The sequence below is a fragment of the Kogia breviceps genome, chromosome 2 (assembly GCF_026419965.1).
Source record: "Kogia breviceps isolate mKogBre1 chromosome 2, mKogBre1 haplotype 1, whole genome shotgun sequence".
Taxonomy (NCBI): Eukaryota; Metazoa; Chordata; class Mammalia; order Artiodactyla; family Physeteridae; genus Kogia; species Kogia breviceps.
Window position 1 is genome coordinate 142,111,128 of NC_081311.1, and position 17,661 is coordinate 142,128,788.

The window sequence follows — 17,661 nt, forward strand, 5'->3', positions numbered from 1 at the left end:
TCTGTTAAGAAATTCCTATTCTGCCTCCACTAGCTAGAATAAGGATGCAGATTGAGATACCCAGCAAATTGTGAAGATACTTTATGCTATGGATATTTAGATTCTCATTGTAAACACTCCCTCATCTTCAAATACTAATTTCATAAATATTGAATGTGATTATTTTTCACCTTATTCCCCGAAGAGAGTAATGTAAGGATTATGTTGTGTTATACCTGTGCATGGGAACCTTATCAAATATTTATATAATGAATTTGGTTGAGATGAGTTATTTCTAATTCAGAAATTTTGAAGTATGTTATTTGTGAATATTAAGTATCTTATTCAAATACTCCTAGAGGCCAAATTCATTTTCTTTAATAAATCGTAAACATTTGATTTTCCTGGGAGGTACTTGATTGAGTATTCAGAAAATAAAAATATAAGTAGTTGGGAAATGATTCCTTTAACCAGAAAACGTATGGGTTTATTTGTGTAATATAAATCTTGTTAGGGTGATGACCTTATGATTGTATCAACTGGACTCAATTTGTAGGAAACACTCACATTTTATGAAGTTATGGATCCAAGGGATGCTACTGGTAGTCATCTAATTCCTTGATGCTCAAAGTGTGGTTCACAGACCAGCAGCATCAACATTACTAGGCAGGAATGGAGAATCTCAAGTCACACCCCAGACCAGTGGAATAAAAATCTGCATTTTAATGAAATCCTCATGTCATTCGTACAGATATTAAAATTTGAGAAGTACTCATTTTATTCCTCAGTTTATCAAACACATTTTTAAATTTTTATTTATTTATTTATTTATGGCTGTGTTGGGTCTTTGTTTCTGTGTGAGGTCTTTCTCTAGTTGCGGCGAGCGGGGGCCACTCTTCATCGCGGTGTGCGGGCCTCTCACTATCGCGGCCTCTCTTGTTGTGGAGCACAGGCTCCAGACGCGCAGGCTCAGTAGTTGTGGCGCACGGGCCCAGTTGCTCCGCGGCACGTGGGATCTTCCCAGACCAGGGCTCGAACCCATGTTCCCTGCATTGGCAGGCAGATTCTCAACCACTGCGCCACCAGGGAAGCCCTCAAACACATTTTTTTTAAAAAGGCGTGAAGAGAGGCATTGTTAATACTTAATAGTCCTCTCTATTAAGAAGTTTATACTCGGTTACAAGCCATTGAACCCATTTCTTCATGTCAATGGAAACCACCAGTCATCTCCTTTTCAACAGCCCTTCGTATAAGTTACCCCTCACCAACTCTTCACAGAGTTTTCCCTTCACTGACCCACTGAGGAAGTCTGCTCTAACGAATGAACCCTTGAAGAAATTCCTCCATTCATTCAATAAATACTTGAGTAGCTGCTGCAGGTCAAGAGCTGGGGGGTAGAAAAGAGAGCAAAACCGAGCTCTTGCCTTCAGAGAGATAACATTTCAGTGGATAAAACAGGTAAGAAACAAATATATAAAATGTCAAGTATGATAAGCGCTAGAGGAAGAGGGATAAAGGATGCCAAATTTGGGACAGGGATACAATATATTCTAGGATGGGCACAGCAGGCCTCCCTAAGAAGGTGTGTTGGAGTACAGACCTGGAGGAGGTGAGAGTGTGAGCCATGGGGGCACTGGCGAGCGTGTGTCCAGGCAGAAGAGTGAGGAGCTGACTGAGCAGGGAAGGGGAGAGTGGCATAAGATCAGAGAGGTGACAGGGAGCCAAGATAGATGGACTGTATATTGTATGGAGTGTGGCTTTCACTCGGAGTGGGAGGAGAAGTTGTTGGAGGGGTTTAGGCAGAGGAACATCTGACCCACATCAGATGTAGGATCATGTTGGATATGGAGTTGAGAACGGTAGGGATGGAAGCCTGTAGACTTCTTAGGACACTATCATGATCCTAGACAGGAGATGACCATATCTGGGAGAAGGCACATATGGCTATTGAGCATGTGAAGCATAGCTAATGAGACTGAGAAACAAAATGTCTTACGTTTTAATTAATTTAAATGTAAATGGCTACATGTGGCTACTGGCTAACGTATTGGACTGCACAGTTATAGAAATCACAGATAATATCACCATGTCTTTTCTTTCCTCTGCAAAATTAGTGTCGTGTTGGGCAGATAGGCAGTGCTTAATAGGTGGATTAATGATGAGATTATTTCTCTGGCCCCTTTTAGTCCTAAAATATCTATGATTCTGTGCACCCAAGGTAGTTCTGAGTCCTTTTTGATGTGACCCTTGTAGTTTTTGATAGCTTCCTTTCTGGCTTTCTTAACAAGATATTCCAAGGTCATCTTACACATTTCTTGTCCCTGGAATCAGCCATTTCTCCCAAGAAGACTTGATTTCAAAACTCAAGGTGTTCATTGCTACTGGTTTGGTCATTATTAAAAAGCTTTACAGGGCTTCCCTGGTGGCGCAGTGGTTGAGAGTCCGCCTGCCGATGCAGGGGATACGGGTTCGTGCCCCGGTCCGGGAAGATCCCACATGCCGCGGAGCGGCTGGGCCCGTGAGCCATGGCCGCTGAGCCTGCGCGTCCGGAGCCTGTGCTCCGCAACGGGAGAGGCCACAACAGTGAGAGGCCCGCATACCACACACACACACACAAAAAAAGCTTTACATATTTGTCTTTCTTCTTCCACAGTGAGAATCCTGGGTTTCCAAGGACACAGAGACGATGGAAATAGGATATCCCATAATTTCTCATTTGCTTTATCCATCAGTATGCATACAGTAGACTCAGGTTAACAATACTACATATTTATCAGTAAATGATTGTTAAGCAAATTATAGCATATCCATGTAATAGCATACCATGCAGCTACCCAAAAGTGCATGTAGGAACAAAAAAAAAAGGATGAAGTAGCTTTTTAGGTTCTGATATGAAAAGATCTCTAAGAGACATTAAGTGAGAAAAGCAAGGTCAGGCCAGTGTACATACCATTTGTGTGGGAGAGGAGTAGGGGACAGAATATGTATTTATATTAGCTTGTATATGCCAATATACAAGAATATGTATTTGTACTGGCTTGTATATGCCAATTAATTCAGCATCTTTAGTACAAGAGCTTTTCCTGAAACACGTTATGTAAACCATTTATCTACCTTTGGAATCAACCCAGCAGGAGCCCTATTCCCTGGTTTCCAGGGAAGTAGAGCTTCAACCATAGCTTTTCTATATTCATTCTATTTTAAGGAATTACATTATAAATAAATGTCAACTTCCAGAATCCACCATGCCCAGATTTAAATTTGAGATTATAAAAGGAAATGTGATGGTCTTTTGTTAGCTCGTATGTTAATAAGCACCAATTCACAAAAGTTTCAAGAATTGAACCATGCCTCTGAATCTTATATTCACTTTGTTTCCCAAAAGTGCTGAACACACTATTCCCAAATTTGGAATAGGAAGAGAGGCAGTGCTTAATTCTGGCCTTTGTTTTTTTTTTTTTTATTGAAGTAGAGTTGATTAACAATGCTGTGCCAATCTCTGCTGTACAGCAAAGTGACTCCATTTTATACACATATACATTGTTTTTTTAATGTTCTTTTCCATTATGGTATATCCCAGGAGATTGGATATAGTTCCCTGTACTATACAGTAGTACCTTGTTATTTATCCGTTCTAAATGAAGTAATTTGCATCTACCAACCCCAAATTCCCAGTCCCTCCCTCTCTCCCTCCCCCTTGGCAACCACAAGTCTGTGCTCTATGTCTGTGAATCTGTTTCTGTTTTGTAGATAGCTTCATTTGTGCCATATTTCAGATTCCACATATAAATTATAAGGTATTTATCTTTCTCTTTCTGACTTAGTATGATAACCTCTAGTTGAATACATGTTGCAGCAAATGACAATATTTTGTTCTTTTTATGGCTGAGTAGTATTCCATTGTGTGTATATGTGTGTGTATGTATATATACATATATGTATATATATACATACACACACACACACACACACATATATACCCCACATCTTCTTTATCTGTTCATCTGTCGATGGACATTTAGGTTGTTTCCATGTTTTGGCTATCGTGAATAGTGCTTCGGTGAACATAGGGGTGCATGTGTATCTTTTTGAATTATAGTTTTGTCAGGTATATGCCCAGGAGTGGGATTGCTGGATCATATGGTAACTCTATTTTTAGTTTCCTGAGGAACCTTCATACTGTTTTCCATAGCGGCTGCACCAACTTACATTCCCACCGACAGTGTATGTGGGCTCCCTTTTCTCCACACCCTCTCCAGCATTTGTTATTTGTAGACTTTTTGATGATGAAAGTTCTGACCTGTGTGAGGTAGTATCTCATTGTAGTTTTGACTTGTGAATTAATAATTTGAGAATTATTATTTCTCTAATTATTAGGGATGTAGAGCATCTTTTCATGTGCCTACTGGCCATCTGAATGCCTTCTTTGGAGAAATGTCTATTAAGGTCTTCTTCCCATTTTTTGATTGGGTTGTTTGGTTTTTGTTGTTGTTATTGTGTTGTATGAGCTGTTTGTATAATTCTGGACTTTGTTGACAGAATTTCTTATAGTGGAAGAAAAGGTGAGTGATGAGACGAAGGCTTAGATTTGTAAACAGAGGGGGGAAAGGAGCTTTAATAATTTATCACAGTTTATATTTCCATGAAAATTATAGTTGTGAGGGTAGATATGCCACAGTGGACAGTGATCTTTGTGGAATATTATGGTTTACTTGTTTTGCATATCTTAGCTCCTATTACTGAAATGAAAATTTAATAGTAATATGTTGGTATTACCATTAAAAGAAAACTGGACCTGACCAGGCCAATTCATAAGGAAACAGTGAACCACTTTGTGTAAGACCTCAAAGAGAATATTCCAGCTGTTAAGAATGGGTGCCTCTCCAAAAAGTTAGCATTTGGGTTTTTGCCAGCAAATATCTGGCTTAGGCATATCTAATAGACATGTAGACACACCTAGAAAGTGAACACTCAGAATATCCTGTATATTACAAGAAAGATTAGTATCTAACTGAGGCTCTCTCCCACCACTAGAAGAAATCAGAAACAATCTCTATTGATTAGGGCTTGAACCATTCTAAAAACATGCCATTGGGCTTCCCTAGTGGCGCAGTGGTTGAGAGTCCGCCTGCCGATGCGCAGGGGACACGGGTTCGTGCCCCGGTCCGGGAGGATCCCACATGCTGCGGAGTGGCTGGGCCCGTGAGCCATGGCCGCTGAGCCTGTGCGTCCGGAGCCTGTGCTCCGCAACGGGAGAGGCCACAACAGTGAGAGGCCCGCATACCACAAAACAACAACAACATGCCATCTTGCAGCATTGTATTAGGAGATGCTGGAGAGGAACTTGAACCATTTGCTAGTACCTGCTAGAGAACAGTACTCCCAGACCAGTCAGCAGAAGCATCTGGGCAGCACTTTTCTTGTAGGGACTTCTTTGTTCCAGTTTTATGGACTCACCAAGCAGCCTTTAGTACATTTAAGTTTGTTCTGCTCTATAAGCCTGGCTAAATAGTCAGACTCCCCCTGAGACTAAACTATGGACTTTGGTTCCCACAATTTAAAAAAACATGAACATGTATATTTATTTGGGTGGATTGAGGAGTCTCAACTCAGTGAAATATACACATGAAATAATCTCTCCCTGGTAACCACTCTTAACTGTGTTGAGTTGAATACTTTCTTTCCCACTTGGTACTTAGCAACCGTAACAACACTCAGTCTTAGTCCATAAATTTTTTGTCACTTTGGGCCCTAAAAAATATTATTTCAGTTACTAAGGATAGTCATGTCCATTTTTTAATTAAGACTTTATTTTTTAGAGCAGTTTAAAGTTCACAGCAAAATTGAGGGGAAGGCACAGAGATTTCCATATACACTCTGCCCATACACATGCATATCCTCCCCCGTTTTCAACGTTTCCCACCAGAGGATACATTTGTTACAACTGATGAACCTACATTGACACATCATAATCATCCAAAGTCCATAGCTCACATTATGGTTCACTCTTGGTGTTATACATTCCACGGGTTTGGACGAATGTATAATGACATATATTCATCATTATGGTATCATACAGAGTATTTTCACTGCTCTAAAAATCCTCTGTGCTCTGCCTGTTCATCCCTGCCCCCCAACCCCTGCCAACTACTGATCTTTGTATTGTTTCCACAGTTTTGCCTTTTCAAAAATGTCATATAGTTGGAATCATACAGTATGTAGCCTTTTCAGATTGACCTCTTTCCCTTAGTAACATGCATTTAAAGTTCCTCCATGTCTTTTCATGGCTTGATAACCCACTTCCTTTTGTGCTGAATAAAGACGTACCACAGTTTATTGATCCATTCACCTATTGAAGGACATCTTGGTTGCTTCCAAGTTTTGACAATTATGAATAAAACTGCTATAAATATCCGTGTGCAGGGTTTTGTGTGCACATAAGCTTTCAGCTGATTTGGGTGAATACCAAAGAGTACGATAGCTAAATCAGATATGATAAGAGCATGTTTAGTTTTGTAAGGAACTGCCAAACTGTCTTCCAAAGTGGCTGCACCATTTTGCATTCCCACCAGAAGTGAATGAGAGTTCCTGTTGTTCCACATACTCGTCAGCATTTGGGGTTGTCAGTGTTCGGGATTTTGGCCATTCATATCTGTGGTAGCGTTGTTTTAATTTACATTTCCCTGGTAACATATGATGTGGAGGGTGTGGAGCACCTTTTCATATGCTTATTTGCCATCTCTATATCCTCTTTCGTGAGGTGTGTGTTAAGGTCTGTGGCCCACTTTTTTAAACAGGTTTTTTGTTTTCTTGTTCAGTTTTGAGAGTTCTTCATATAATTTGGATGACAGTCTTTTATTAGCTGCATCTTTTGCAAATCTTTTCTCCCAGTCCGTGGCTTGTTTTCTCACTCTCTTGACATTGTCTTTCACGGTGCAGAGATTTTTATTTTAAAGAAAGTTCCGTTTATCAGTTCGTTATTTCATGGATTGTGTGCCTTTGGTGCTGTATCTAAAAAAGTCATCGCCAAGCTTCCAGGTTGGTGAACACACAGAGATTCCAGGACAGTGGTACACCTGGAACGGGTATAGAAGCTCTTCACCACTTCCCACATAGCTTGCCCTATGCATCTCTTCCACCTGGCTGTTCCTGAGTTATGTCCTTGCATAATAAAGTGGTAACCTAGAGTCCCCAGGGCACGGTGGGAAGATATGAGCTCTGAGACCAGACAGTCTTGGGCTTCAACCCTATCTCCCCTCTTCACAGCACTGAGGCTTTGGACGTTCACTTACTCTAAGTCTCACTTTCCTACATTGTAGGATCCTTGGATGATCTATCTGGTATATAGAAAATAATCAATAGATCAAACAATCTAGATTGGCTGACCCAACCTCAAAAAAAAAAAAAAAAAAGATCATTGCCATACCCAAGGTCATGTAGGTATTCTCCTATGTTATCTTCTAGGAGTTTTATAGCTTTGCATTTTATGTTTAAGCCTGGGGTCCATTTTGAGTGAATTTTTGTGAAGAATATAATGTCTGTGTCTAGATTCATTTTTTTGCATGTGGACATCAGTTGTCCCAGCACCATTGTTGAAAAGACTGTCTTTGCTCCATTGTTTTTCTTTGCTCCTTTGTCAAAGATCAGTTGACTATATTTATGTGGGTGTATTTCTGGGCTCTCTGTTCTGTTCTGTTGATCTATTTGTCTCTTCTGTCAATACTACGCTGTCTTGGTTACAGAAGCTTTATATTGATAGTAAGTCATAAAGTGGAGTAGCATCAGTTCTCCAGCTTTATTCTTCTCCTTCAAAATTGTGTTGGGGGGCTTCCCTGGTGGCACAGTGGTTGAGAGTCCGCCTGCCGATGCAGGGGACATGGGTTCGTGCCCCGGTCCGGGAAGATCCCACATGCTGTGGAGCGGCTGGGCACCACCCCCCCCACCAAAACATATTGTGTTGGTTATTCTGGGTCTTCTGCCTCTCTATATAAACTTTAGAATACGTTTGTTAATATCCACAAAATAACTTGCTAGATCCATTTTTTAAACTTCTAGCTTTTGGTGGAGTTGAATCTCTGAAGAGACTGAGGCTGGTGGTTCCAGCACGTGTTGTGCCTTCTATTCCATCCCCTTTCTGCTCTTTCTTCTCTCTGCTGGTCTGTGGAGGAAGGAGAAGAAAGGAAGACATTTCTTTCTTAGTTTCTCTGCTTTTGTTACACAATATATTTTTGCATATTGTCTACATTTTTATTAGTATTATTAATGGAATACTACTCTATAGTTAATTTGTTAATCACAGTTAATTTGAATTTCCTGTCTGATAATTCCAAAATTTGTATCATGTCTGAGTCTGGCTCTGATGCTTACTTTGTCTCTTCAGACTCTGTTTTCCTTGCCTTCTAGCATGCTTTGTGATTTTTGGTTGAAAATCAGATATGATGTATTGGGTAATAGGAACTGAGATAAATAAGCTTTTAGGGTGAGGTTTTATGTTAATCTGGCTGGGAGTTGGGCTGTGTTTAATATTTACTGTAGCTATAGATTCCAGAGGTTTCAAATTCCTCTAATGTCCTTGTTTTTGTCTCTTCTGCTGTGTTTGGGCTTCCCTAAGAACTCCTCCTTTGATAAGAGTCTAAATCTACAGCTCATTCAGCTGTAATCCACTATTTTTGTATTGGCATTTGTGGGGGGCATAGGGGAGAAGGGAAGTGAATATACTCTTGTGATTAAATCTCAGTCATTTAGTGGGCCTGTGTCCCTGCCATGGGACTTTCACCACTGTTTCTTAGCTGCTTTTTCCTTCTTTAGGTGAGACAGGAAGGCTGGTGGAGACTAGAGTCAGAGAAATGCACTTCCCCAGGTGGGATAAGACTCTCGTAAAGTCTTTTCCCCGTAGAGTAGGACTTTGCTACCAGAGAATGCTCTGGGTCTATCATAATGCTCATTCTTCCCCTACCCCTGCCAGAGCCACAAGGAGATAACTTTTGGCCCTTGACCATGAGAATTTGGAGGAATTCCAAGGGGTAAAGCCCAAAAGTGTGGGTGCCCACCTAAGACTGTCTCCCCCAGGAGTTTCTCACTCCCAGGTTACTCCACATTCAGCCTCCAGCAAATCATCAAAATGACCATTGTTGAGGCATATTAAAAATGTTAAGGGCGGGCTTCCCCGGTGGCGCAGTGGTTGAGAGTCCGCCTGCCAATGCAGGGGACATGGGTTCGAGCCCTGGTCTGGGAAGATCCCACATGCCGCGGAGTAACAAGGCCCGTGAGCCACAACTACGGAGCCTGCGCGTCTGGAGCCTGTGCTCCGCAACAAGAGAGGCCGCGACAGTGAGAGGCCCACGCGCCGCGATGAAGAGTGGCCCCCACTTGCCACAACTAGAGAAAGACCTCGTACAGAAACGAAGACCCAACACAGCCAAAAGTAAATAAATAAACTAATTAATTTTTTTTAAATGTTAAGAGTTTAGTTGAGCAAAAGTTGATTCGAATCTGGCAGCACGAAACCGGAAGTGCTTAGGAGCACTCCACCAGTGGGAGCTCAGGGAGGTAATTTTATAGAGAAAAAGTGAAGGCAAAATTAGGAAACTATTGATTGGCAGTAGCATAAAGCCTAGCTGGCTGTGATTGGTTGTCCTTGGGTTTCAGTGTTGGAACCTTGAGGCAGTTGCAGGATTAGATTTTGGTTTGCTTACACGGACCACCAGGCATTAGAGCCACCTCAGTCTAATGGCCTCCTGGTTTAATTAATTAAACACCATTTAAGTGTTCCTACTCATTTGTGGCTTCCAGTCCAGGTAGGCAAATGTCAGCTGTGACTGGATTCCTCCATTTCGCCAGATTTCGGGGTGGCAGTTTTCTTGACATACTCAGTTCTTTGATGAACCTGAGAGAAGTCATTATTTTCACTTTGTTCAGCTTTTTCTTGTTACAGCAGGAATGACCACTTTTACAGGTTGAAGCTGAAACTGGAAATCTACACGTCAATTTTAAACTAGGAAAAACTTTTAAAAGCCTATCGATGGAAGCCAAAGAGGTCTATAGATGAATTTTTCCATTAGTTAACAAATGGGAAAACTTAGACAGTTATTTCAGAGTGGTGAAATCTGTATGAGTCTGATTTAGTTCTTACTTTTAGTCAACCAAAGAATGATGATACTGATGATAATAATTAGAAGAATGAGACACACATTTCTAAGACCTTAGTTGTATTATTCCAAAATGCCCAAACAAGGGAATGTAACTCCTAAAAGTGTATCATTTTCACTAAAAACATTAAATATTCTTCCCACTTCCTAAAGATTTTCTCACCTGAACTGAGAAAAGGGGAATTTGAAATCCAGAATATTCTTGCATTTATTCATTGATTCAGATTCTCACTAATTGTTTAATCCATGGAACTTCTACTTTCCCCAAAAGATCAAGAGCTCATTTAGACCAGGTTCTTTATCAGAGTCTGTACTTTAGCCTAGCACATTGCTCTGCACATAATACACCTTCATTAAATACTTGAATTGGATGTGGGCTTAGATGACGTTTTATTACACTGGGTTGCCAGAGTTCTGCCATGAGCTTTGTGTCCCAATCTACCTTGTTATTCTTATCTCTTAGCTTAAAATGCTGTGCCTTGCAAAGAGCTTCTATGAGCAAATACTTAAGTAAATAGAATTACCCCCTTTCAAAAGGGCCTGAATATGGTTTCTCACGAGGCCTATTACAGAGCCTTATACCTCATAATGATCTACTGGGGAGTTATTGTGCATGTTGTAATAGAGACTAAACTCGTATTTTTCATCACCTGATTAGTATTTCTGAATTGGGTCTGGTGCCAAAAGGAATGTTTTCCCTTACTGTTTCTCCTTTTCAGTAGTAATATAAGCATAATAAAAAGCAGTAGAATGCATCCCCTCTTTAGAAGCAAACAAGAACCAATTACGGTCACTCCTGAGGGAAGTCTTCAGGGGAGAAAGCCAAGAAAAGCAGAGAAAGCTGAATACCACTGCCTTTATCTGTCCTCTCTGCCTAGCTTTTTAGGATCACATTTTCACAACCCAATTCGGATTCTTTCATACCCAGGTAGGGAGGAAGAATTTTTATCCTTAACACGTGGTTGATGTGTTGAAAGGTATGACATTTGATCAGAGAGGGGGTCTGTTTCTTCTAGGGCTCATTGGTGATATGCGTTTTCTGGCTATAGATCAAGACATAGGGCAGCCCTAGGAACCAAGCCCAGGAAGCATTAATGAAGGCCCACTCTACACTGCCCACTGTCCACCTTCCTTGCCTGTAGCCCACCAGGAAGTGTGGCTGGGGAGATATGGAATGGGAGAGGCTGAGAGGGCTGGGGCTGAACATGGAGCAACCCTGTGCCCACTCTGTGGTCACAGCAGCCACCCTCTGTGGAGGGTCCTGGGCTGTTTGTCCTCTGAGCGGTATTTTGCCCTGCCTGTGCTCTGCTGTGCATCACAAGGAAGCCGACCTCCTCAGGGCCTTGGTTTTGCCTTTAGGGTTGGTTTTCTTGCTTTGATCCATCTTTTTTTTTTTTTTTTTTTTTTTTTTGCGGTACATGGGCCTCTCACTGTTGTGGCCTCTCCTGTTGCGGAGCACAGGCTCCGGACGCGCAGGCTCAGCGGCCATGGCTCACGGGCCCAGCCGCTCCGCGGCATGTGGGATCTTCCCGGACCGGGGCACGAACCCGTGTCCCCTGCATCGGCAGGCGGACTCTCAACCACTGCGCCACCAGAGAAGCCCGCTTTGATCTTCTCACCAATATCAGTCACCAAACTCCTTCTTTCCCTCTTCTGTTTAATCATTTATAAAATGAAATTCTTTACCCTATTTCTCTGGCTTACGGTTGGAGAGGGATGGGATGCGGGAGGGTCTCCAGCTCCCCTCAGCGGTGGGAGGGTGGCAGCATCTCCAGCAGCGGCTGGACCTCTAGGACCAGGAGGCCCTCCGGGGTTCCAGCTCCCACCAGGACACCTGGCTCTGGCTCTGGCAAAGCCTCCTCCTTCCTCTGTCCCCCCACCTGAGGGCTTCCTGCTTGGCTAGCATCCAGGTTACCTCCCCATCACCTCTTTGGCTTCTCAGCTCTTGAACCACCTGTAAAGCTAGTTCCCAGCATTAAATTCCCTCCATGGGAAATACTGAGTGCTTTCCATTTTCCCACTCGGACTTCAACTGCTACCTACCTTTCTGGTATATCTGTCTCAGCCCTGCAAGGGCAGTCCCTCAAGGCCAAATGTTTTATTGTCACAAAGTCGCTTTTTAAAAAGTTAATTCAGACCAAGCATGATGCATGGTGCTAACGTGTCATCTCAGTAGGATGTTATGAACACTTATTGCTGGAAACACTTAAGATCAACTCTGGCACCTGGTAACTGAGAAGGGCTTAGATGCATTTTTCTCAATGAACTTTAATTAAATGGAATGTTAACTCTTCCACAGTGTGAGCCATGATATCTGTAGGAGAAAAGAGCAGGTGCGATGGGTCATTGTTCCTGCAGCGTAGACACTGCAATAAGACTGACCTGGATTCACTTCCCAGCTTTTCCGGTCATGAGCCATGTGAGCTCAAGTCCCTATGTGTTGCTGGCCTTAGTTTTCTCAATAAAATATGAGAGTAATAATAAAATAACACATGTAAAAGGCCTGACACAGGAAGTCCTTGGTCTTGCTTTTAGGGCTGCTTTTCTTGTTTGGATTCTCACTAATCACCCCAGCCTGCTTCTTTCCCTCTCCTATTGAGGGAATGAAATTTATAAAATGAAATTCCTCTCCTCATTTCACTAAAGCTCAGCTAAAGTGAAATTCTCAAAAATAAAAACTTTACTTGAAAGCCAAGGGAAACCAAAAAAGGAAATAAATAAGCAGATACAAAAGCAATAAAGTCATACTCCCTATGGAAGGGGCCCCTGAACAGGCATTGGCAGTGACTTTGTGTCCCAGGGGCCCGGCCTACCTGTCTCAGCGCTCTACCTCACGGCGCATGGCTGCTAGGCACCAACATAGCTCTTAGATCCTAGAAGCTTGCCTAACTGAATACGGGATGGAGTCCCTTTCAAAGACAAGTTTTTATTCCCCTCCCCGCCCCAAGTAAAACTTTCCCTGCTTTCACCCTGCATGTGTTTCTTGGAGGTTTTATTTAAATAAAGGACTGTTCCCCTCTCAAAGCATCTATTCATTATGTTGCCTCCAAACCTAAAATCTCTGAGCCAGGGAAGGTTCTGAGAATGCCGCCTTTCAACAGATTAAACAGCCTCTTGGTCCTGGGATTATCTCGCTAAAAGGCAACCTGTGTACTTTTGCTCCTTTAGAAGTTATAAATCGAAGGAACTGGTTGAAGTCTGATGCTTCCCCTGCTTTGGTAATAGTTTCTTTTCAGGGTTCCAAGGAAGGAAAAAGACAACTGTCCAACCAAATTGACTACCTAGGGACCACTTGTTAGCATTTTGTTTAAATATAGTCATTTTTGTAGAAACAAATAAAAAGATGAAATCTTCAAATAATGTTTCATTGCGCCTACCAAAGAATAAACATTCATCAATAATCCTCAAGCACGGGCATCTTCTTGACCTCTGGCTCAGCCAGCCTCTCAAAGACTACTGCAAAGGAAAATAGATTTTTTTTTTCCATAGGGAAGAAGAGGTTACCTCAGAAGCTTATCCTACATTCATCTACTCTAGACCACATATACCTATGCTTCCTTCTTCTGAGACAGGAAGAAGAAATGGGTTTCTGCTGTTATTTTCAAGAACAGCCAGAGGCTTCTACAATTTGGTTACATAACCAGGCACAGTCCTAGACATATAAACCAACCTGTGTAATGTAAAGAGACAACGTGTATGAGTACTGGGAACTCACAACCTGGAAATAATCAACTGTTTTGACTGCAGACATTTCCAGCGCCCCGGTGCATGCTGGCCTCCCCCCTTTTGAACACGATTCCAGGTGATTTGGCATCACGGAATTCTCTGTCTTTTTTGAGGAGGTGGTACAGGGACTCTGTGAGCTCACGGCCCCTTTCCAATGAAAAGTCTGCCATAAGAGAGCGTGGGCTACTTCAGGACAAAGTCGGTCTCTGTTTAAACCTGTTATTGAATTTGACCAGATTGACATTCCTTGGTCTATGCTAGTTGTAAACAGAATGCTGCTAAAATAGTATAATATTGCTTGACATTTGTGCTCTAGTGATTTTGAGAGGAAGGAAAGGTCTAGATGCCGGCAAGGTGATGAAAATGTTTAAGTTCAGTGCGATTTCATTCTAAATTAATCTGTGTCTCATCTATGCTGTTATTAAAACTTAGGATTCCTTTCCCTTTTTTCCTTAATTCTATTATAATATTAAAAGCAGCAACCCATCTGAAATGTATTGTTAATAAAAAGGAAGGCATATGTTTATACATGTATATTCATATTTAGGTACCTAAAGTATTTTAAATTAATATTGATTTTTTATTTTCCCTATTGATTATATATTAGGACAAAGGAAAAACCTCCCAATTTATTTTCAATGCAATGGCTTCTATTTGCAAAAAGTATGGGTTTTTAGTATAAAGTATAATAATCTCTGTGTTAGTTTTCTGTGACTGCTGTAACCAATTGTGTAAGCCACAAGCTTCAAGAAACACAAATGAATAACCTTACAGTGCTGTAGTTTAGAAGTCTGAAGTTGGTCTCACTGGGCTATAATCAAGGTATCAGCAGGCCCGTTCCTTCTGAAGGCTCCAGGGGGAAATCATGTATTGTTCTGCCTTTTCCATCTTCCAGAGGCTGCCCTCATTCCTTGGCTCTTGGCTTCCTCCACCCTCAAAGCCAGCCAAATTAGGCCGAGTTGTACTCCCACTGTTAGCTCTCTGGTTCTAACTCTTCTGCTTTCTCCTTCCATCTTTTAAGGACCCTACAATTACAATTACATTGGAGCCTCCTAGAAACATCAGAATAATCTGCTTATTTTGATCCTTAACTTAATCACATCTGCAGAGTCCCTTTTGCCATGTAATCTAACATATTCATACGTTCTGGGGATAAGGACATGGACATCTTTGGGGGCCATTATTCTGCCCACTGCAATCTCATAGGTAAATCTACTACTTACCTTCTGGAAGTGGCATAAGCAGCGTTGTGTACATGAATCTATCACCACCTTTGACAGAAAGTATCTTTGCCATTACCAGATATTTCAGAAAAATAGAGTGAAGGGGTTTCAGTAGGACTAGGGGACTCAGCTGTGTAGCTGGGTAGCAAGTCATTTCCCTGGGATTCCAATTCAGCACCTTCATCTGAAGAATGTGGATAGTGCTAGGGGCTTTATCTAGTTCCTAGAGCTGTTCTGATAGTCGCAGAATCCTGAAAACTTTGTACACCACTTTGCAGATGAAAGAGGTGGTACACTAGCTGCCCCAGTGCATTCGAGGAACTTGAGTATGTAAAACCACAAAGAAGCATCGTTTAAAAATTAAGGCTTTCTGGGCTTCCCTGGTGGCGCAGTGGTTGAGAATCCGCCTGCCGATGCAGGGGACACGGGTTCGTGCCCCGGTCTGGGAAGATCCCACATGCCGCGGAGCGGCTGGGCCCGTGAGCCATGGCCGCTGAGCCTGCGCGTCCGGAGCCTGTGCTCCGTCCGCAACGGGAGAGGCCACAACAGTGAGGCCCGCATACCACAAAAAAATAAATAAATAAATAAAATAAAAATTAAGGCTTTCTAACAATACAAATTGCAAGAAAAGAATCTTAACTACATGAGAGAGGATGAAGTCACTCATTTCCATTCTAAATCAGTCCTTTATCCCTATCCCCTGAGAATAGGTCATTTTAATCTCTATTCATGTTTATCTTTTTTGTTTTTTCCTCTGCCCTGATGTTTGTTATGCCGTGGGTAGATATTGATTCCCTTCTCGTTAAGCCTGCAAACATCTAATCATTCCTATCTGTTCGGTTTTTTTCATTTTTAATAATTTATGTTTAAATTATGGCAAATCGAATGGTCTTAATTTTGCCCTTTGAATGCCTGTGCATTCAAGTTCTTTAGGCAGATTTTCTCTCTTGTTTTTTTAATTCTATTTTGAGTTTTATAAAAATGGATGTTTCTTGTTATTCCCCAACCCATAATTTTCTTTAGTGAACTTTTTGTTTAATTTTCTTTTGCTTTAACATTTTATTTTTCAGACACCTCTCATTGAACCTCACGTTCCTCTTCGTCCTGCTAACACCATTACCAAGGTAATGGGATGTAGGTGGGTTGATGAGCCAGCAGAGCTAGCTTCTTAAGTAACTACTGGAAGTGGTCCGTATGTCAGAGCATCACATCAGGAAACTGTGGATACAGTTTCTAGAAACAGTACATATCGGTGTGTCTCAGTTCTCAATATAAAACAGTGACCTGTCACACAAGTGAACAATGCAAATGTACGAGTGAATTGTATTTTTCAAGTGCAGAGTCAGATTGGAAAGTGATTTAGTGATGCATCTGGTTTGCTTTCCATCTATAAACTCTCCTGTCTCTTCCCCTCCTCCCATCGGATTAAAATTCAGGTTCCTTCAGAGAAGATCCTCAGGGCTGGAAAAATATTACGAAATGCCATTCTCTCTCGAGCACCTCACATGATAAGAGATAGAAAATACCACCTAAAGACATACAGGTATGTGCAATAATTCTAAAGGCTATGGCCCCCTCAGATTAGTGATTAGTGAAGTTAGAACAAACTTGTGTTTCCCTGTTTTCCATCCATGGGCAGCATGTTTTATAATCCTCCAGGTTTTGGAAGTTAAGCTTGTCTTGGATCCCCACTTAACTCTTAATTAGCCTTCATATTCCCAGGAGTTACTCCTAAACTAATTTGCTTAGACATTGGTTTAACTGTGATGAACATAGAAAACTTTTGTAATTGTTTGCTAAAGTGTATTTTAGGAAAACTAGATTTAGATGAGATTCAACTAACATTTACTAAGTGTTCATTTGTACTTGAAGCCCTGTACCAGGCCACTTTATATATATTATCTCATTTCATCCTCATCACAACCTGTGAGGTAGGTGTGTGGCCATTTTTCAGATGATAAAACTGAGGCTCAGAAGAGACTAAATAATTTTCCTTGACCAAGTCACAAATCTAGTGAATGGCAGTGCCAGGATTTAAACCAAGGTTGGTTGATTTACAAGTTTCATTCATTCATTCCACACATTTATTAAGCACCTACTGGGCACCAGGCATTATGTGTTCCAAACCCTAAGGATACAGGAGTGAAAAAAATATAAAATTCCCTTTACATCATTTACTTCCTAATGTAGGATTTTATTCTAGTATGCATATAGTAAGATATGCAACTCTGTTTCACATCTATAATCATATAGAATAAAGACTCATTATAGCTGCCACTGGAGTTAAGAAATGATAAAGACAGGGACTGTATGATTTATTTGACCTGGAATGATTGAACTGCGGTGGGAAAATGAAGGATTCATGTCTAATCTTTAACTTTTGATTTAATCAACTCAGTAGAGGTTTAGGAACTAGAACGTCCTGTCTATGGCACAAAAGCCTTCACTCCCTCTCCCTGCGCCCATGGTTCAGACTCAAAGCCCTCTTTCAGCAATCAGTCGGACTCTCTCATTTAGCCTTGTTTAGACATGACCTCAGAACCCATCAGACTTAGCATGAGTCAAAACCCATTTGATTCACATGA

General features: G+C 41.4%; 1 protein-coding gene across 5 annotated transcripts in view; it reads left to right on the forward strand.

Annotated features, from left to right (window-relative positions):
- RAPGEF4 (Rap guanine nucleotide exchange factor 4) overlaps positions 1-17,661 on the forward strand; it is a 318,384-nt gene that overhangs the window by 211,067 nt on the left and 89,656 nt on the right. For 4 of the 5 annotated variants that reach the window (XM_067026319.1, XM_059055418.2, XM_067026318.1 and 1 more), the window contains 2 exons: positions 16,147-16,200; positions 16,513-16,619. In XM_067026319.1, coding sequence (XP_066882420.1) covers positions 16,147-16,200; positions 16,513-16,619 — 161 coding nt within the window. The remainder of the gene's footprint in view (positions 1-16,146; positions 16,201-16,512; positions 16,620-17,661) is intronic. The other variant, XM_067026317.1, reaches the window with a different exon arrangement.